Source organism: Fundulus heteroclitus, unplaced genomic scaffold, assembly GCF_011125445.2.
Source record: "Fundulus heteroclitus isolate FHET01 unplaced genomic scaffold, MU-UCD_Fhet_4.1 scaffold_95, whole genome shotgun sequence".
Lineage (NCBI taxonomy): Eukaryota > Metazoa > Chordata > Actinopteri > Cyprinodontiformes > Fundulidae > Fundulus > Fundulus heteroclitus.
Genome location: NW_023397417.1, coordinates 567,112 through 589,097, shown reverse-complemented (window position 1 = coordinate 589,097; position 21,986 = coordinate 567,112). Strand labels below are relative to the sequence as shown.

Sequence of the window (21,986 nt, the reverse complement as noted above, 5' to 3'; positions counted from 1 at the left end):
CAACAGTAGCAGCAGAGCTATGGGAGACATGTTGCTGTTAAAGATGATCCAATGAAAACTTCTGTTTGTCTTTGGCTGAAAGTGTGAGGTCAAGCCTATAGAGGCAAGTGTTTCATTTGCATGACTGTTTGATAGTTTGCCAATCAAAACTGTCTGGAATACTTATCACTACAAATGTGTTGTATAGAATACATTCTTATTGATTTTGTTTTAAAATGTATTTTTACTAAATAAATAGAATAGATATATGTTCTTTCTGGTCATCCCTATTTCATCTTAAGTAAAATAAAAGAAGTTTAATTTCAAATTACCCTGTTTATAGTAAAAGTGTCCTGAAAGGTTTCCACCTATTGTTGTACAAATCCTTTCATCACATTAAGCCCAGGTATGTGTTGTGGTTGTTATTTTCTGTAATTATTGGGTGGTTTAAATAAATCATGTTGTGCATGATTTTATACAGGAAGGGCCAATAGACCACACATTAACAAGTGTTACATTGCTTCCTTATTAACTTTTTACGTCAACATCCCCAACAACACCACACAATTTGCATACAGTCTAAAGAAAAAAAAATTATTTAAAATTATTTGATTTGTGCTTTTGATAATTGAGAAACAGAAACACAAGATATCTGCATTTAAAATAGTAAATGTCTGTGGTTAATCAATTGTTATTTTGTGACATACTTTCTTAGTATTCTTATAAATACTGGACTACTGTAAGAATGTTCCTTTTATTGCAGAAATGTTTCTTCCTCAACAAAAACCTACAGAATCCAACAGCCAGCAGCAGCTGCAGCAGAGTTACAGAGAACATGGTGATGTTGAAGAAGAAATGCAGGGAGTTCCTGCATTAAACATTAGGAGATCCAGCTGTTACAGAAGACTAGGGAACTTCACCTTACATAAAGACAACTAAAAGAATTTTCCATTTCTATTACTCATTTTAAAACTTGTATGGTGTCCTGAAGGCTTTGAGGTTTCTCCTCAGTATGTCACCATGTTTGTGGCAAACCGTATATTCAAGTCCTTGTGTTTGTTTATTTAAGGTTTTTTATACGTTGTATTGAAATTTTACAAATTAATTTTCACATGCAACCACTTTGACAAGGTGACTGAAGACTATGGAAATATAGCACATATATTAAATTAGTACTTAATCATAACAAAGTAATTCATCACACAGTAATCATAAATAAATGCATAATTACTGTGTAATGAATTAATTACTAACAGCCTTCCAATACAAAGGTTATAGTGCTTTCAACTTTGATTTACCATGTAACAGAAATTATGTTAAAAACATGTTTGTGCCATCTGCATTTACTGTGACATTTGACTTGTAACAATGGAGTAATTTGTAGTCAGATCACTGAGTTCAAATTAATCTTACTTTCAAAACATAAACTTTCAGTGTTTTTCACTATTTAATCTAAGGGATTGGTTTGTATTATCATAAGAACAGAAACATATCTTTCTAGCAGCTTAAAAGTTCAATAATGCTTGAAAATATCAAAAGACTTTTTTTATTTCATTTTCCTTTTACCATTATGATAAAACATAACTTGTGTTGTTCTCTCTTTCAGGATGTTAGTGGTAAAGGCGTATTGCACTGACTGTCAGCGGTAGATGATGCCTCTAGTATCACTCATAGCAGCAATCCACTCCTTTTCCACTTCCTTTCTGATCCAAGAGTTCCAATATTGCTGATCAAACTCTGAATGTGTGCAGGTCAGTCTTTGGGATTCTCCAGGTCTTTTAAACATGGTTTCGGATTCAGTCAGTGTTTAATTATCAGTACCTGTAGAGAGAACTCTCAGAATTTGGTTGGATTTAATCAGCATGTAGATTATCAGCCTTGACAGGAACCAATCACAGCCTCACATCAAAGCATAGTAGAAGACATTTAGTTTTCCTCAGGACACCATGTGTTTGATTGTTGTCAGTTCTTAAATTCTGTAAACAACATCTAAAGTTATGAATAATTTGGGTTTACATCAACTTCTCCCCTTAAAAGGAAAACTATATATTTAGGGCTGGCAATTTATTTTGCAAATATATGCATAACATAAAGAACTGCTGGACTGCAGTGAATATCAGCCAGTAAAAGCTGTGTATTGAAGAACTAAAGGCCTAACATATTCAGTAATGCATGCTGTTTAATGCAAGACAAAATGGTTTAGGGTTAGGGCATCATGGCATTAAGACACTAAGATGCTCTGGTAAAGTTATTCAGAAACTGGTGGTAAGTTGTTGCTTGTAGAGCATATTTAGTCACTTTATGCAACTTAAAAAAAAAAAAATAAAACCATTTTGTTGAGGTGGAAATAGTGATCTCATATTGTTTCTAGTAGTGATCATTTGTCAAAATTAAAATTCAAAATTTGGAAACATCATGTTGGTTCCTAATAATGATTATATTTATCATATGTAATCATATGCTTCTCTGTAAATGCATTGTTAAAGTTTCACCTGTCATTAGGACTTTTAATTATGTCTCGGTGACAACAACATTGTTACACATTTTCAAACTTTGGTAAAGTTTAAAGCCAAATGCAATAATATATTCTCTTCTGCACAAAAGTTTTATCAAATAGCTTGAAGAGAATCAAGCAATTTTCACAATATATTGACATTAAGATAAACTATTATTACAGTCCATTACAACAAAAGATAAATGCTTTTAGAGGACCTAGTATAGCGGTACCATCACTGTGCAGACAGTAGGTGATGACCTAATAATGAAAAGTTGCAGTTCACAATACTGAACATTTGGGAAAAAATGTGTTTACATCTTTTAATATAATTGTGTCGTATTATTCAGAGTATTCAGTTGGGTCCAAAGAGAACCTGTTATTACACACTGATACACTTTCTGTGTGAGAAACTGTTGGCAGAATGTTGGAAAAACAGGAAATCATCAACAGCCACATCAGTTGTATGTTGATGTCACCCCTGTCTTCTGCTCTGTGAGGAGTTTTTGTACAGCCACTGTGCTCACATTAACCACTGTGAGTCTCTGGCACAATAATACACAGCAGAGTCCTCTGGCCTCATGGTGGAGAGTCTCAGATTCACTATGTTCTTACTGGTGTCTCTGGTGATTCCTATACGTCCTTGAACACTGTTGGCATAGTTATTGCTTCCACCACCCCAAATAACACCCATCCATTCCAACGCTTTTCCTGCAGGTTGTCTGATCCAGTGTGTGCCATAGCTGGTAACAGAATAAGAGACCTGACAGCTGATGCTCAGAGCCTGACCTGGCTGTACAGTCAAAGAGGCTGGCTGTGTCAGCTGTTCACACCTCGCACCTGTTGAAAACAAACAAATCAATTACAATGTACCATCAAAATTCCTGCAGTGTCAGCATAGTATGATTGTGTCAGTGAGACTCACAGTATCCAGCAGCCAGCAGCAGCAGAGCTACAGAGAACATGTTGGTGCTGAAGATGATCCAATGAGAGCTTCTCTGTGACTGTGTGACCGACAGTAAGAGATCAAGTCTAAAAATCAGAATATTGAATTTGCATAATGACAGAGAAGCCAATCAGAAATGGCTGCCATAATCTTAACAGCAAAGCAGGAAACTATGCTTTTTCCCACATGATAGCTTACATTCATTTATCTACACGGGCTTATACCAAACTGCTATTTTTCTATTGATGAGTAAAGAACATCTCTGTGCATATGGTGACGTGTGAAATCACTGGGCAATAAACAATCAGTCACCCATAACTGGCTTATATAACACAGAAGCTTCACTGCATTAGTAACGTGGCTAGCAAAATTTTGTCGATGAATAATATTAATGAACTCCTGAAAATGTATACAACTTAATTTGTCTTTAAGATTAATAGCATCATATTATTTTCGGCACATTTTCAGCTTGTGTATTTTCTGTAAATTTTAATGATAAGGTTCTTGCCTACCTAAAAGTAATATGTGCTGTCTTTCCAAAGGGAGAAGGTGTTGTGTTTAATTTCATCATTTGTTTTTAATGCTGGGGTAAAAATATTTTAGACTGTTGTTAATATCATATAGTTTATAAAATATGGTGATGTTGAAAAGACATTTTTTCATTCTTCATATACGGAGGCGACACAGAAAATATTTTAGAACCAGTGTGACAGAGTATATGTACCTGCACTATGTAACTTTTTTAATTAAAAATGTTTTGTGGAGATTAACACAATTAAATTACATTGTTTCTAGCAGTTGACAGCTCACTCACTATCCAGGTTTTATATGTAGGAGAAATCCAAACCAAAAAGTCATTAAAATTTCTTAAATATATGTATATTAATTGTAAGTCACATTTTCAAAATCCAAGAACAATATAGTAAATAGCAAATGTGTTGTTCAACAGTCATCTCAGTTGTACTTTCAAGTATTTCTCGTTGGACAACAGGATTATTTCACCTTTTCAAAGTTTAGAGCCAATGCAATAATGTATTCACTTCTGCACAAACAATTAAAATATATAACTTGAAGGGAATGAAACAATTTCCACAGTAAATTGACATTAGGATAAACTATTAATAGAGACCATTATAGCAGAAGATAAACCACCTTAGATGTTTTAGTATATCGGTATAATCACTCTGCAGACTGTAGGTAAACACTTAATGATGAGAAGTTGGACGTAACTGAACTGAATGGTGGACTGAGGGAAATTAATGAAGTTCTGATAATGTCACATTGGAACATTTGAGAAAAAAATGTGTTCCCATCTGTTCATTTAATTGTACCATATTATTCAGAGTGGAAAAATATTGTTTCCAAAGATAACCTGTTGGAACACACTGATACACATTCTATTAAAAACATTATTCAAGGAGAGAAATTGTTGGCAGAATGTTGGAAAAACAGGAAATCACCAACAGCCACATCAATTATTGTGTGTTGATGTCACCCGTGTCTTCTGCTCTGTGGGGAGTTTTTGTGCAGCCGCTGTGCTCACATTAACCACTGTGTGCGTCTGGCACAGTAATACACAGCAGAGTCCTCTGGCCTCATGGTGGAGAGTCTCAGATTCACTATGTTCTTACTGGTGTCCCTAGTGATTCCTATACGTCCTTGAATACTGTTGGCATAGTCTGTGCCTCCACCAGTCCAAATAATACCCATCCATTCCAAAGCTTTTCCTGCAGGTTGTCTGACCCAGGTTGTGCCATAGCTAGTGACAGAATAAGAGACCTGACAGCTGATGCTCAGAGCCTGACCTGGCTGCACAGTCAAAGAGGCTGGCTGTGTCAGCTGTTCACATATTACACCTGTTGATGATAAACATCAGATTAATTACAGTGTACCATCAACATTTCTGTGGTGTCATCATGATATTAGTGTCTCAGTGAGACTCACAGTATCCAGCAGCCAGCAGCAGCAGAGCTACAGAGAACATGTTGGTGCTGAAGATGATCCAATGAGAGCTTCTCTGTGACTGTGTGACTGACAGTAAGAGATCAAGTTTAAAAAGCAGGATATTTGATTTGCATAATGACAGACCAGCCAATCATAAATGACTTCTATACTATTAACAGCACAACCGAAAACTTTTTTTTTCAAACAAGAAAATTCTTAAATTGATCTCTCTGTGAATTTTTTAAAATAGACATGTTTTTTCACAGATTGTATGAGCAAGGAGGAATACCTTTGTGCTATTTATTTTTTGTTTTGTTTTTACGATATTCTTATGTTCTGCTTGGTCTTGACTCTGCATTATACGTTATAAAAAAGACAATTGATGTTCTATATCAAATTACCTTGAGAAAAAAAAATAGAGAAAGAGAAAAAGGCTCAATAGGGCTTATCATCCTAGTATTGTCATAATATGGTTTTACCAACTGAACATATGTCCACTTGTACAACCTGTTGATCAGGAATGTCCGTCTTTAATATTGAAACAATGTACATCAGCCAATGCTAATGCAGCACATTCATCCATCACATTAATTTTTCCAAGCTAGCATTCTGTGATTTATAGCTGCTATTGACAGAAAGATTTTATTGGCATAATTTAGACACGAGGCAAGAAGATAGCTGCAGCAACATTTCTCAATTGACTCTGAAGCATCAAATAAACACTATAAAAATCTTCTGACTATGTGATCTTATCTGAGAAATAACACTTTGGAATTAACATGTGATGATAAATGTACAGAGCAATATGTAGTTTAAATATATAAACATTTCCAATGTTTACCTGAATAAATGAATTCTCAAATTACTCTTAGCATTATTCTTACCTAGCTTCTATTATACACAGTTATACTTTGTTGTATATTTGAGAAATTTACTTAATCATAAAACACTCTTAACTGCTCTAAAACAATAAGTGATCTAACAGCACCTCTGCTGGTCAATGTGTAATAATACACCTGTTCAGACTCTGAAGAGTCTTTGTACAGCTCTTCTGCTCATTTATATTTCTGTCGCTCTTTGGCACAGTAATATACAGCAAAGTCTTCAGGCTGCATGTTTTATCCATTAAGAGTCACCGTTTTACTGGAAGAAATTGCAAAAAGGCTAAATTTGCTTCTGAGAGAATCTTTGTAGTATGTTGTAGATCCATCAGCCGCCTGACTGATCCACTCCAGTGTTTTATCTGCAGGCTGTCTTATCCAGTGTGTGTAGTAGCCACTAACAGAATAACAGACCTGACAGCTGATGGTCAGACCTTGACCTGTCCTCACATTTACAGAAGCTGGCTGTGTCAGCAGTTCACTCTCCACACCTGAATAAAAAAGACAAATAACTTTTTTTCTCTCAGAAATGACAAAGAATGTGTTAAAGACTCTTTCTAAGATTCATTTCGGAAACTAGTAGCTGCTAGAAACAGGAACAGAGCAGAAAAAAAACATGTTGACAGATGAAACAGACATCCTGCTAACTCCACACTGTGACATTTTATAGCAGATAGGAAGGGATATATATGTTCAAAAGAAAACTTAAACTCAGATAAAAACATGCTCTGTGAATATCGAGTGTATGTATTTTATTTTAAAGCTGGTGAATGTGACCTGAACGTGGTATTAGAAATTAGCATATCTGTAATATGTCCTAACAGCTCATTTATACCCTAATATTTCAAGACAGTGTATTACATCAAATTGCACTGAAATAAAAAAGTGTGTTTTTTATTTGATCGTAAAATTGTATGCCAATGATTAAAGCTTAAAATGCAACACTTAATTTCTAGCTTAATTGTTGTTTTCAATGGTTTACATTAATTTACAGATTTCTATTTGATCCTATTGTTTACTAAATATTTAATTTATCCATCCATCCATTTTCTGACCCGCTTAATCCCTCATGGGGTTGCGGGGGTCGCTGGTGCCTATCTCCAGTGTTCACTGGGCAAGAGGCGGAGTATATTTAATTGATGTAAAATATAATTAACATACTATGTGCTATGACGAAACTAAACAAGACGGAGTATAATTCCCTGTTACAGCAATTATTCTACTTAATAAAACACTAGGAAACACTACGCGTTACTCAAAGAACATGCAAAAGAAAATAAATGAAAATAAGAAGTCCAAAATGGATTAAAATGGGAGGTAGTACTGCTTAAATCAATTCACAGTTGGTTGAGACTGATTGACATTACATTCAAGAAGTCGGCACTTTGACATAGCAGCATTGAAAGACAAAATAGCTTTGAGATAGCACCACTGGAGTACCGAAAACTGCGTGTTGCAGTTTTGGAAGCTGGAGTCTGTCACGTCATAACATGGCATAACAGCATAGCATTCAGATCTCCACAGTATATGTTATTTATTTTGTCATGAAACTGGTCACAGCATGATCTTATGGAAATAAATGATGAGAATAAGAATAAGAATTCCTTTAATGTCCCGTAATGGGGAAATTCAGGTGTGACCGTGATAAATACACAGAATTATTAGTGGTTCTGAAAGGAAAAAAAGAAGAAGAAAAGAAAGGTAAATAGTCTAATCTAAAGTTAGCTCTTGAGAAAAAAAACACCAAGAGTAGAATATTAGTAAATATCAGAATAAATTTTTATCAAAGGAAAAACAAATTAATTTGGTAGTAGAAAATAACTCAGGTTTATTTACCTAAGCCAGGACAATAGAATATGCAATCTTTCTTATGTACAATTCTATAACGTACCAAGCTTAACGATGACTTATTTGTTGGATTTGCAAGTTATTATTCATCGGATGTTTTGCATTGTAAATTGTCTCATTGAAAGTAGGCAAAAACAAGACTAAACTTTTTATGAGGTTAGATTAAAATAGGAAACAAAAAACACCTGGAATTGAGATCAGAATAAGAATCATCTTTGTTTCTCAGGCATGTATACATATACAAGGAATTTGGCTCTTGATTGTACAATGCTCATAATGTGCTTACTTATACAATAATACAATAACCTGGTTGTTCAGTAATAAAAACCAAACACAGTTTTTTTTTTTACATTGAGTGAGAGTCAATTGTTCTTTAGAGTGATGGCATGTGGGAAGAAACAGTTCCTAAGTCTTGGTTTGGCATACAGTGCTCTGTAGCGCTGCAATAGACTGGTGACCTGTCCAGGGTGTACCCCGCCTCTCGCCAATTGACAGCTGGAGATAGGCACCAGCACTCCTCGTGACCCCAATAGGGATAAGGGTGTTGGAAAATGAATGGATGGATGGAAGGATTGGATGGATGGATGGATGCTTTGTAGCGCCTACAAGATGGGAGATGATGGAACATGTGACCGGGGTGGGATGGATCTGCCCGTTTCCTCACTTTGGAAATGTACGGAAAGGCTCCATTGGCACCGTTGATCTTTTCTGCAGTCCTGACTGCCCGCTGCAGTCTGGCCCTGGATGAGCAGAGGAGAGAATGGATGATGGTTGTGTATGCAAATATATTTATGTGCATTTACTCATCATTTTAATGTTTGGATATGTCCACTTCATGACCACATTGCATGTATATCAAAATATTTTATTTTTGTTCTTCAGAAAAAAGAAAGTCGTCACCTTGCTGAACTGTAAAATTTCTCCAAGTATGTTGATGTAAAAGAAGTGCAAATTAAAATGCAAATAATGTTTTAATTCAACAATAGCCAAACTCAGTTGTCTTTATTTGGTCTCCAGTGAGAAATCAAGATATGGTTTTTACCACCACAAATTGTAATTTCTTGATATTTATTAAAGGCAAGATACTCAGAACATGACCTCGCGAAATAGAATAAAACCTTCCTGGATAAAAGGTTTCATGAATTTGAGCCCATGTTAAATTTACTGTTTCAGTTACACATCTGAAAAAAGATGAGAAGTAAGAATATATCCTCTGTTGAACCACCTGTTGACAGAAGCTAAAAAACAGGAAATTAAAAACCGTAACATAATTTATTGTTTTAACAGGATGTTCAGTATTTGTTTGCGTATCGATGTCACTTCCGGCACAGTCAGAGAGGATGGTTGTGTCAGCTGTTCACACTTCACACCTGTTGATGAAAACATCACGTTAATTTAAAGGGTAATATAAATAAAAGTGTGGTGAAATTATAATGTGTATCTTACAGGATCCAGCAGCCAGGAGTAGCACAGTCACAAAGAACATGTTGGTGTGAGAGATGATCTGTTCCTCTATGACCTGCAACATGAGATCAAGTCCTTAAAATAAATGCTGAATTTGCATAATCACAGACCAGCCAGTCACTAAAGGCTTTTACAAGATTTTGCTATTGCTTCGTTAATGATGATAATACTCTTTTTTTCTTTTTGGAACTAAAAGGTATCCATATACTATAAAACATTCATCTTTTATCTTGTTCTGAATGGCACTATTTGTGCTATGATGTTTTACTGCTGAACAGACAGATTGTATGCATATAAATAATCAAAGAAAGATTTTCAATTTTATTTGCTTGGATCTCTAGAAAATCTTTTTTAATAGTCATGAAAAACCCTATTGTAATTTTGTTTTATTCTTAGACTTATGCTTTATTTGCTATGTCATCCTCAAAAGAGAATAGTAAACAGAATGGAAATTGATACATTTTTAAATCTAAATTTAATTCATAACACCAGTATTTGTTGCACATCTCTGTAGATTGTGTTGTTTTTCCTCTCTCAAAATAATTTAGTTGATGAAACTGACTTAAAGATATATTTAAACTGATTAAAATTTTAAAATTCAAAAGGGTTTGGGTGGATAAAAATTTTACTGAAACCCACTAATCATTTTAAAGAATGTTTAAGATGAGTAAAAACAAAACGAAAGTTTAGTAATAAATTTAGACTTTATCCCTAGTTGCTTCTGTTCTATTTATATCCAGATATCAGAGTAATGAAGTATGGAAATGCAGTGGCTTTCCTTTCATTGTTACCAACCAGCCAACAAAGTGAAAAACTTGGAGCTCCTCCTCTTTTTTTACCCCTTTTTTTACTGTAGGGGTTTTTGTACAGCTGCGCTCCTGGTTTGTATCACTGTGGTCTCTGGCACAGTAATACACAGCAGAGTCTTCAGGCTGCAGATTCTGTCCATTCAGAGTCACTGTTTTGCTGGAAGTGTCTAAGTCAATACTAAACTTGTTCTTCAGTGAATCTTTGTAGTATGAAGAGCCAGTGCCTTTAACCCCAATCCACTCCAGCCCTTTCCCTGCAGGCTGTCTGATCCAAGCTGTCCAGTAGCCCAGATCATAAGAGACCTGACAGCTTATGGTCAGACGTTGACCTGGCTGCACAGTCACAGAGGCTGGCTGTGTCAGCTGTTCACACTTCACACCTGTTGGAGTAAAAATAAAAAAAAATATACTGGACAATCGTTAAAACTGTGGACAATGTTCAGTGAGATCATACTGTTATGGATTCTCTGCTTCAAAAAAACTTACGAGATCCAGCAACCATCAGCAGCAGCAGCAGAGCTACAGAGAACATGTTGGTGTTGAAGGTGATCTGATGGGAACTTCCCTTCATCTGACGACAATGGCAGCATGACATCAAGTCTTTATAGGAACCTACAATGAGGAAACTCACTTTGCATAAGAGCAGAATAATTTCAAAAGAAAGATTTGGGATGAAGGAAATGTTTAGAACAAAAGCAATTTAAAGGGAAATCTGACACCCTCACAATGTCAAAATCAGTTTTCAGAGAAGTAGATCAATCATGTTTTCACAACCTATTTTTAAATTTAGTCTATTTGTAAACACTAAACTGGTTTTTCACTGTCTTGGAGTCTGTAGCGCTACTACAATCTAAGTTGATTGTTGAAATTCCTGTTACTACTCATTATAACCCTTGCCCATGTTAACCGTGAAAAAAAGGAACTTGACCGCTATAACAGTTTTTCTGTTTCTTTTTCAATTATGTCAAAATACTATTTTAGTGTCATTCAAATTTATCAGTGTTTGTGCTCCTTTAAGAGTAGAGGTTTGTTGGAGTTTCTTTTTAATTCTGGGGGCTTTTAACCCACATCGCACTCTTTGACACAATATTATGGCAAGGTTAACGATTTTAAACCATTCTGTAATCTATGTAATATTTTCATCTCAATAAATTTTGTCTGAATAAAACTTAAGGAAATTGCCGATGTTCTGTGGTTTATTTAATTCAGATGTACATTATGCACACGCAGTAAATAGTATCTATACTTTATGTTGTATATTGAAATGTGACTATATGCTGTAATGTTTAGAAAAGCCTTTATATTGTACTCTATATCATAGATCATAGACTATCATTTTAAAACTAGTTAGATTTAGTAACATGAATGAGAAGAAAACTATATACATAAAGTAGTAAAATATATTAATAAAATGCTCAACGATTCCATCATGACCTGTAGTTTTCCAACTAAAGTAGGATAAAACTATTTTCACTGTTGAATCAAAATATCCCCAAATTTTTATTATTATCTGTTTTTCAATACTTAAACGTGTAAAGGTCTCCAATTGTTCCCGTATTGGTTCTAACCACATTCAGGGGGAAAAACAAACATCCAAACAGCTCACGAGACTAACTTTTTTTTATAAAACCTAAGGAGGACAAGGAAAAAATGTTTTAGAATGATCTCATAGCTCCGCTGTGGGGACTTCTTTGAATGTTTTTGACAGTCCAGATAACTGACAGGATGAGAAAAGAAATGACAACCTCAGGCTTAATACCAGTAGAAGTTATTTGTCTCTGCTCAGTTTGCAGGGCCTTGGTCAATGATTTGAGAAAGATCCTAAATTTGGAGTTAAAGTAACAGAGCAGGAACCTGCAACTTTGATATTTTATGTACAAAACTTAAAACAAACTGAAGAACTCAAACCATTTTTTAATGTAACAAGTACTGCAGGAAAATAAGAAAATTTACTCTGAAAGTACAGTGACGCTGTCATGATTTTGGTGGGCTGATTATGCCTCACTCTGACTCTCCTGTTCCTGTGAGCAGCTGCACCTGCATCTCCTCTGCAGCAACTCAGTTAGCCAGACCAGTTTCACCTGTTCCTGCTCCTTTATATTCAGGCGCTTCACAACAATGTGTTGCCTGATTTTTTGAAAGCATTGTGGGAGTAGATAGCTAATGTTGAATATTGAGATTTCATCCTGTCTGTGCCTTAGAGAAGCATTACATTTGTAACAAATTTTTATATCACTGACCTCAATCATCAAAACAATTGTGCAAAAGCATTACTATTTTAATTTCCCTGTTTATGTATGGACAGGCCAGCTGACAGCTTTGCCAGGACCCGGGCCAACGCAGTCTTTTTGGGCCCCCCCCCTCTACACCTGCCGTCACGACACACACACACACACACACACACACACACACACACACACACACACACACACACACACGCCCTGGAAATCTTTGTATTATAAATTGGATTTTTTCAACCCATCTATTGAATTCAGTGCACTCGATCTTTTCTCCGTAAGAGAATAGCAAGCACTGCAGCCAAAATATGGCCTTTTTTATAACATAACATTCTTCTTCTTCTTCTTCTTCTTCTTCTTCTTCTTATTATTATTATTATTATTAATAATAATAATAATAATGTTATGTTCAGTGTTTTTTTTTCCTAATCCACCTCTTATATCTTTTAATCCTTATGTAATTTTGTCTGTGTTGTGTGCACCTGTCTGTTGCTTTAATCCAATAAATTTCCCGGTCGTGGGATAAATAAAGGATTAGCTAATGTTATCTTGTCTTAAATAACACTTTTTAATAGGATATATGGGTTCTTTCAAGGTTTTAATTACATTTTCTGTGTGGGCTCCAGCACACACACCGTCACTTATCAGAAGTGAGCTAGCTGCTAGGCGAATGCTGAATGGACCACGCAGACCTAACGCTACCACCAAGGTAAGCTGAATCGGAATTTATAAGCAAAATCACGGTAATCAATAATATAGCCCAGTCGCGATAAAATGAGAATCATGAAACATCTGTCATCACATGAATGATATGAAAAAGAAAACTTAAGTTAGAGCCGTTCTAGCCTGTACTCCTGTCCATACGAACATGAACATAAGCTTTTTCCTCCAAAAATGTAAAACATATCTAAGTAATATACAGCTTTTCGTTGTCACCCTGCCTCTCAAAATGGAAAAATGACATTAACAAATATGTAATCGTGCAATAACAGCGGAAAAGTAGTAGGGTGTATGTTTATATATATATTTACCGTTAAATAACGCAATCGCTGCTGTCTGTCCCATAGAAGAACATGACAGCCAGCATATGTTTTGGAACTATAGCGGTCTACACGAACCACGTGACTGCCCTGACGGTGACATCAAAGAGTGTTGCAACTCTTTCTCTCTATGGCTCTGGGCGGGCCAGGCTGTGCTTGCGTGCTGATTGGCTGATGCCGCTTAGCCGTGTACAAGGGGGGGGGGCAGTAAAGGGCCGTGACACGGACAGCGCACATGCTGACTGCAACATCTTCAACTATATATTTAGTTACTCTATATCTTCAACTATATATCTACTTACTCTAACATTAAATATTTTTCACAAATATTTTCTGAAAAATTACTTCTGCCTGTATTTTAATGCCCCCCCCCATCTGTCCCGGTACAATTGACCCGTTTGTGCCCCCCTGTCAGCGGGTGTGTATATGGAGTTTATCTTGGATAATTTAAACTATGAAGATTTCTTTTTGGAAATAAAATATGTGTAAGAATACATAAAATTACAATTGTCATGCTATTGTGTTTGTATCCCATTTCTATTCTACTGATTTGTTTCTATCCATTTTGTTTCTTTTTTGTTTTAAATTTGACCATTGATCAACTATAAAGGACTTTTTTTTCTTCATTTGTTTTCTTATTACATTATTTTTCTTATACCAAAGAAGAAAAATAAACTGCTGCTTGATTTCAATTTGTTTGTTTTTGTTTGTTTGTCTTTTTAACATAACTGTAAAGAAGTTTCCTTAAACACCCTGAACCCCAAAATTGACCATTTATTTTTAGTAAACTAAAATGTTTTCTACAATAATTTTATAGCAGTTTCTTTAATGGACCGATAGGGATTCCAGTATTCAAGCCAGAGCTTGTGTTGCGCTTAAAGTTATTATTAAAAATGTCTTACTGGTTCTGATCAGTTCAGTTGTTTCATTTTTTTTAAACTAGGTAAAACACTTTTTGTTATACCTTTTTTCGTTAGAAAAATTACCCCATGGATAAAGCTTTAAGGACCAATTGCTTGGTTTGATTAAATAATTAACAGAGTTTCATGATTTTGCAAATATTATCTCAAACCAATTGTAGAATATGACTTTCAAGGGGATTATGTTTTTTTCTATCGTCATTAAAAAACAATACTATGCTCATTTTGTAACTTACTTCATTTCGGTGGTTTTATAATATTGTTTACAGAAAATACAGAAATTTTCAGATACACAGAAAACTATTTTCTATACATCTAACCCAGGTAAAAACACCTCATAAATATTCTAACTAATTTTCTCCCAGGAGGCCATTACATAGTGTTACGTCATGATGTCACACCGTCATGTGACTTTGTGCAGCCAGTAGTGATTGTTACCAGCATCGAGAGGGGCACGCTTTATACACATTTGCTGTGAATATGTTTGCTATTTATGCTAATCTCAGCCTTTTAAAGTTACTATTTAAGAGATCAGTGATCTGGTTAATTAAATGCTCTGCTTCTTTAGCTGAGTACATGTCACATACATCTGCTATAAATTTTTAGATATTCTGATCAAAACATATGACCTAAAGCATTTTTTTTTCAGTTTTGCATTTTCCAGATTATGTTTGCATATTTTTAATAATTTGCCTTAATTACAAATGCAGAATGAATCATGAATGGTGATGTGGTCGAGGCCAAAGAAAGTTCTTTTGTGTAATTCAGATTGTTTTTTGTTGTTGTTTTACCAAAAGTGTTGTTACACTACCTGTTTAGTTGTGAATTCAACAACAAAAACAAAGATGAAAGCACATGTTTATCTAAAAAACAAAAAACACTGAGAAAACGTCACAAATATTTTTTTTCTGGGCTTGTTTCCACCTCATTAAATATAAATGTATTAAAATGAATGTTATACATTTTACAGTCATTTTTAATAAGTTGCATTATGTGTTCTGATAAAACTGTCAGATTTAAAGTACATTTAATAAAACCTTTAACCAGGCATTAAACATTTTATTTTCATTAAGAATACTTTTTCGCTACATTTCTCTATTGGTCTGATGTAATATTTTAATCTTTAATGTCATGTTTCTATTAGCAATAAGGGTATAAAAAATCATAATTAACAGAAAACTGCATACATTTTATTAATGTTCTAATTTATAGAATAAAAGCATGTATTCTATTATAGCAACACATTCAAAAATATGGTGTTAATGGATGTAATATTTTTTTAATGCGGTTGACATATGGCAGAAAACCCAGATGTTTCCAACCATGAGCTCCCATTGATATTTGTTCTGGAGGTTTTTGTACAGCTGCTCTGCTGCCTTCAGTCACTGTGTCTCTTCGAGCACAGAAGTAAACAGCAGAATCTTCAGCTGTCAGGCTCCTGATCTCGAGGTACTGAGTGCTGCTGGGGACGTTTTCTGTCATGATGAATCGACCTTGAAAGGAGCTGGCATAGGTGGGAGAGTTGCTACCAGAGTTCATATCCCCAATCCACTCCAGAGCTCTCCCTGGTCTCTGTCTGATCCAGTCGAAAAAACCGCTTGTCATGGTGTAACCAGAAATGACACAAGACATCTTCACTGTCTCTCCAGGTTTCTTCACCTCAGAGGCTGACTGCTCCAGTTTGATCTCTCCCCAGGCTCCTGTAAGAAAACATTGTGTGATCATTTTCTGCTGAAACTATAAGTCATCAGATATATATTACAATTATGAACTGAAAATCTCACCGTGACTTAAAACTACAAAAAGAAAACCCCAGATCACAGTTTTCTCCATTCTATATTAAAAACAACCAAGTACTGTTTTATGTTGTTAAAAAGATTTGAGAATATTAAATATATATATATTGATATTCAGCCATAAACTGAATGAGAACTTGGAGAGAGTTGGCTTTTAAGAGAAGTTAGTTTGCATAGACCCTCCCCTGATAGTGCAGGTAAAAAAAAGTCGTCAGATTTAGATTTTCAAAAGAGAAGTGACGCAATAGAAGCAGTTTTAAACATTTCTAAATTGTAGAAATTAAAAGCTTCTTTGTTGTTGCATAATAACTCTTTCAAACTCATGGTCTACTTTTTATCTATTTAGCTTTGTCATGCATCATGGTCTGAAAACTGGTCATCACCTTCTGTAAAAAAATAAAAAATAAATAAATAAATTGTATTTGCTGGTGTTTGCATGATTGTAAAGTACTTTGCTAAATAAAAGAAAATCATCTTGTTCGTCCGTCCGTCCGTCCGTCTTCTTCCGCTTATCTGGGGTCGGGTCGCGGGGGCAGCAGCTTCAGTAGGGAGACCCAGACGTCCCTCTCCCCAGCCACTTGGGCCAGCTCCTCCGGGGGAATCCCAAGGCGTTCCCAGGCCAGCCGGGAGACATAGTCCCTCCAGCGTGTCCTGGGTCTTCCCCTGGGCCTCCTCCTGGTGGGACGTGCCCGGAACACCTCTCCAGGGAGGCGTCCAGGAGGCATCCTAACCAGATGCCCGAGCCACCTCAACTGGCTCCTCTCGACGTGGAGGAGCAGCGGCTCTACTCTGAGTTCTCCCCGGATGACTGAGCTCCTCACCCTATCTCTAAGGGAGAGCCCAGACACACTACGGAGAAAAATCATTTCAGCCGCTTGTATCTGGGATCTCGTTCTTTCGGTCATGACCCAAAGCTCGTGACCATAGATGAGGGTAGGAACGTAGATCGACCGGTAAATCGAGAGCTTCGCCTTTTGGCTCAGCTCTCTCTTCACCACAACGGATCGGTACAGCGCCCGCTTCACAGCAGACGCTGCACCATCATCTTGTTAAACAATGAAAAGGTTTGTATTCTTAAGTCCTTGCCTCATTCTTTATATAAAAACCTTAAACTTTCAGATAAACCTTCAGCATCTTAGATGTCACTTCGTCAAATGATAAAGGAGATACAAAATAGACGCTAATTGTGCTATTGCTATGAGGTAATTTTGTCTTTTCTTCATCAAGTCCGTATACCTCAGTTATTAAAGTTTAAAAACTTGCACAATTATGAAAAAGTCTTGTGAAAAATTATGTCTAATGGCTTAAACTGGTGATATAACATGAATACGTTATTTTTAAATGTCAGTGAGCAGCCAACAGAACTGTTTGCTCCTTGGTAGCATAAGTGGAGTCAGAGTGCCCCCTGTGGTAGGCTTCTGAAAAATGTTGAAGTTTAGAAGAGTTTCTGTTCAGGTCTGCAGCTGATTTTGTCGCTGTTGGGGTGTGAAGCATTAACACACAGCAGCATTTTTAGGCTGAGGATTCTGTGCATTTAGAGTTTATGAAAATTAAAAGATAACACAGTATATCACTGTTAATGGGCACATTGACGGTCTCATAATGGTTACGGTACAAAACGAATAAAATAGGTTTTGATACACACATGCACACACACACACACACACACACACACACACACACACACACACACACACACACACACATTATATATCAACATAAAATATAATTTGGCTGAATATCACAGTAACATTATTACTATTATTATTGGTTTTCTGTAAAAATAAAAAAAGGAAATAACCCGGCTCTTAGGTTTTTGTACAGCTGCGTAACCCACTTCAGTCACTGTGCCACTCGAGCACAATAATAAACTGCAGAATCTTCCGTCTTCAGGCTGTTCATCTGCAGAAACAGCTGCTCTCTGCTGTTGTCTCTAGAGACAACAAACCTGCCCTGGACTGACTGAGAGTAGTACTTGCTACCACCATTAGTGTTTGTAGCAACCCACTCTGGTCCTTTTCCAGGAGCCTGTCTGATCCAGGCCATCCAGTAGCTGCTGAATGAGAGTCCAGAGGTTGTACAGGTCAGTCTGTGGGATTCTCCTGGTCTTTTAACCACCGGTTCAGACTGAGTCAGAGTCTGACCATCAACACCTGTGAATATAATAAAAAAACATATTGCTTTGTGTGTGTAAAAAACATTGTTCTGAGCATAAAGGAACAATAATCAGTGATTATATCCACCTGCCCAGCAGATAGCTAGAAGCAGCAGCCCTGTCCTGTAACCCTTCATGCTGAAGTCTGTTTATTCAGGATGTACGCTGTCATTAGTAGAGGTAGAGGACATGGAGGTTTGCATAAACTCCTCCTCACTGTAAAAGAAACAAATATTTGCTATTGTTTTGAACTTGGTGTAACTTGATTACCAAACCCTTTAAAAAATAAATTAAGTTCTATAGTTATTTTTTCATCAAAAAAGGAGATTTTATCAGACTGTATTGATTACAATTAAAGTCGTTAAAAAAGTTATGAAAAAGTACCTTGATGTATATGTACTCACCAATCAGTTATCTGAAGCAGGAACAGGATATGATAAGTCTCTGACATTGGTCACTGTCTTGTTCCTGCAGCAGCTCTGAAAAAGAACAAGGGCAGTAATAGGATTACCTCAAGTCTTAGAGGACAAGTGTCACCTTAGTGAATGAAGTATTTCAGCTGAAATTATTGACATTCAGGAGTTTGGAGAATATTAATCTATTCTAAATCTCCATTCATCTATCCATCCATTCTCTTTCGCTTATCTGGGGTCGGGTCGTAGGGGTAGCAGCTTCAGGCCCAAGTGACTCTCCCCATCCACTTGGGCCAGCTCCTCAGGAGGAATCCCAAGGCGTTCCCAGGCCAGCCGAAAGACCTAGTCCTTCCAGCATGTCCTGGGTCTTCCCCTGGGTCTCCTCCCAGTGGGACGTGCCCGGAACACCTCACCAGGGAGGCGTCCAGGAGGCATCCTGACCAGATGCCCGAGCCAGATGCCCGAGATGCTCCTCTCGACGTGGAGGAGCAGCGGCTCAGGGCTTTTTTTGGCAGTTACTTAAAGTAAAATGCAGATCAAAAGAAGCCAAAAGATATTTTCATCTCAAAACATTGAGACAATAATATAAAACCTTATGACTGGTCATGGCCTGTTACAGTAAAGCTATCTGCATTTCTTTTGTTGAGTTATGCTTCCTCCAGTGGTGGCTTCATGTCATGCACTGAGTAGTTTTTGTACAGTGTTTCTGCTTCCTGTGTCACTGTGGCTCTCGAGCACAATAATAAACAGCAGAATCCTCAGCTGTCAGGCTGTTCATCTGCAGATACACCTGATTTCTGCTGTTCTCTCTGGAGATGGTGAACCGGTTTTTCACTGAGTTAGAGTAGTAGATGCTGCTGCTGGTATCACTGATACGAGCAATCCACTCCAGTCCTTTTCCAGCTGGTTGTCTGATCCAAGCGTTCCACCAATGGCCACTGAAACCTGAATATGTGCAGGTCAGTCTGTGGGATTCTCCAGGCCTTTTTACCACTGATTCAGACTCTGTCAGTGTTTGACCATCAGCACCTGCGTAAAGAAGGCTCAGCTGTTGAATTCAAATAATTATACATTAATCACTTAAAAATGAGCTTGAAATGAGCTTCTCACCTGTGAAGCTCACTGACAGGATGAGGAAACCAATCACCACCTGAGGTCTGATGATTATAGAAGCCATTGTTTCTTCTCATTTGTCACTAATGTCCTTCAGGTCTTCCTAGCAGATATATACAGATGGAAGCAGTTAGAGATTGGATTAACTCCTCCCACTGAATAACAACAATTCATCTGGTGACCTGTGCGGCGTGGACCCTACTTCTCGACTTGGAAGGACTGAACCAGTATAGAAAAAGGAGGAATTATTCGAATGAGACCAACACAGAACGACAATAATTCTTTCATTTTAGGGGTTTGACAGATCAGACAGATCACTGTCAGCAGGACAGTCTGAGCATCATTTTGAAACAGAAGATGTGAATTTAGCATTTTACTCAAATGAAGTAGACAGACATAAAGTAATAAGTCTTTAAAATATGTGGTATTTACCTTTCTTCTATCAACATTTTCAGTTAAACAAAAAAGCAGTCCTGTGTTTGTCAAATTCATTATCCCCAAAGCCTGAATACAAAACAGTAGTTTGACGAAAAAACTGGAATGGATATAATTTGATTTACAAAAAATAACTTTCTGTGAATCTTTTCCTGTTTCTTGCATCGCAACTACCTGCAACCATTCTTCAGCCTGAGAGGTCCTTTCCTCAGCTCCCTTCCTCAGCCTGAGAGGCTCAAACTACTGATTACTTCATTTCAGCTGATCCTGATCCAAAAGAACAATAAGTACTTTTTTGCTGTTGTTTTTCTTAAAAGAAAGGTACCTAACTTATGAAATAAAATTTATATGTTGCTGTGACCAGCTTAACAACCAGTCTCTAAATGTTATAGAAATAAGCTTCAATGAAACAGTGGATGAACTTTTTCTTGAATATTTCCTTCATATCCGTAGTTTCAGAGCTGCAGATGTTTTACCATCCAACCAGCCTTTTGGAGTACAATGTAATATGTTATTGAGATAAAATATTGAAGTAAATCCAAAAATATGAGAAAACCCCTTTCTGGAGAACATCACTCTCTTAAGAAAATTCACAACACTGCTTACAGCAGAACAATAAATACTAATTGATTTACTGGCAAATGTAACCGTGGAAACCTGCTTTAGGCCAGAAGATGTGTAACAATTCTACAGGTTGTATGACAAGAAGAACTGAAGTTAACCGGAGTGTTTTCTGTTCATGTGAACCTGAGCTGCTGTTTGCTTTTTGTCAGATTTTTCAGCTGCGTCTTCAGCTTCCTGTTGATATGTGGTTTCAACTGATGAAACTGCTGTAAAAAAAACTGAGAGGCATGTGTTTCCAAGCTGGGTCTGATTCATCAAGGTTATTAAACATGTATTAAATCTGAAATACTCACAGAGAAAGAAATAGCAATTACAAGGATTTTATTGACACAATATTTTAAGTCTTTGGCGCTCAGACCTCAGCAGGAACATTAATGCTGAATTATACTTTAATATGCATAAGTAGATGTATGAGAACAGGGATGTTCCCCCCCAGGTCTGAAACTGGTGGTGGAGTGGAGATAGAAGAAGTTTGTTCAGTCCATATGGTGATCTGTTTGAGATAGATGTCCAACTTGATAAACACAGGTTTGCATGAACTGTCCATGATGAGCAAGCTTGAAGCGACTGTGGAGAGGAAAAACTCCCCTTTGGGAAGAAACCTCTGGCAGAACCGGGTCCAACATGGTGGTCTTCTGCCAGACCAATAACAGGCGATAGGGAGTGATGAAGACTGAAGGGAGAAAACACTCTGATGGGTTGAGGATGGAGGAACGTCTTGGAAGCTAGATGAACTCGGCTATGATGGTGGAGAAGGGGTTGGGGGTGGGTTGAATCGGACATCTGATTCGAAATCCGACATGCAATCCGTTTGCGCTTGCTGGTTAGCAGGCTGAGACGTGGATTTGAAGTTGCTTTTAAGATGAGCGCGGGATGCTGATTGGCTTC

The 21,986-nt window shown here is 36.8% G+C and overlaps 2 gene segments (V, D, J or C); both read right to left on the bottom strand.

Moving 5' to 3' along the window:
• Nucleotides 1–8,752: 8,752 nt before the first annotated feature.
• LOC118562517 lies at nt 8,753–10,897 on the bottom strand. The segment is given in 4 exon segments: nt 8,753–8,832; nt 9,539–9,611; nt 10,408–10,745; nt 10,852–10,897. Coding segments are annotated over 4 exon segments (537 nt in total).
• Nucleotides 10,898–19,579: 8,682 nt separating this feature from the next.
• LOC118562478 lies at nt 19,580–20,105 on the bottom strand. The segment is given in 2 exon segments: nt 19,580–19,955; nt 20,037–20,105. Coding segments are annotated over 2 exon segments (378 nt in total).
• Nucleotides 20,106–21,986: the final 1,881 nt, after the last annotated feature.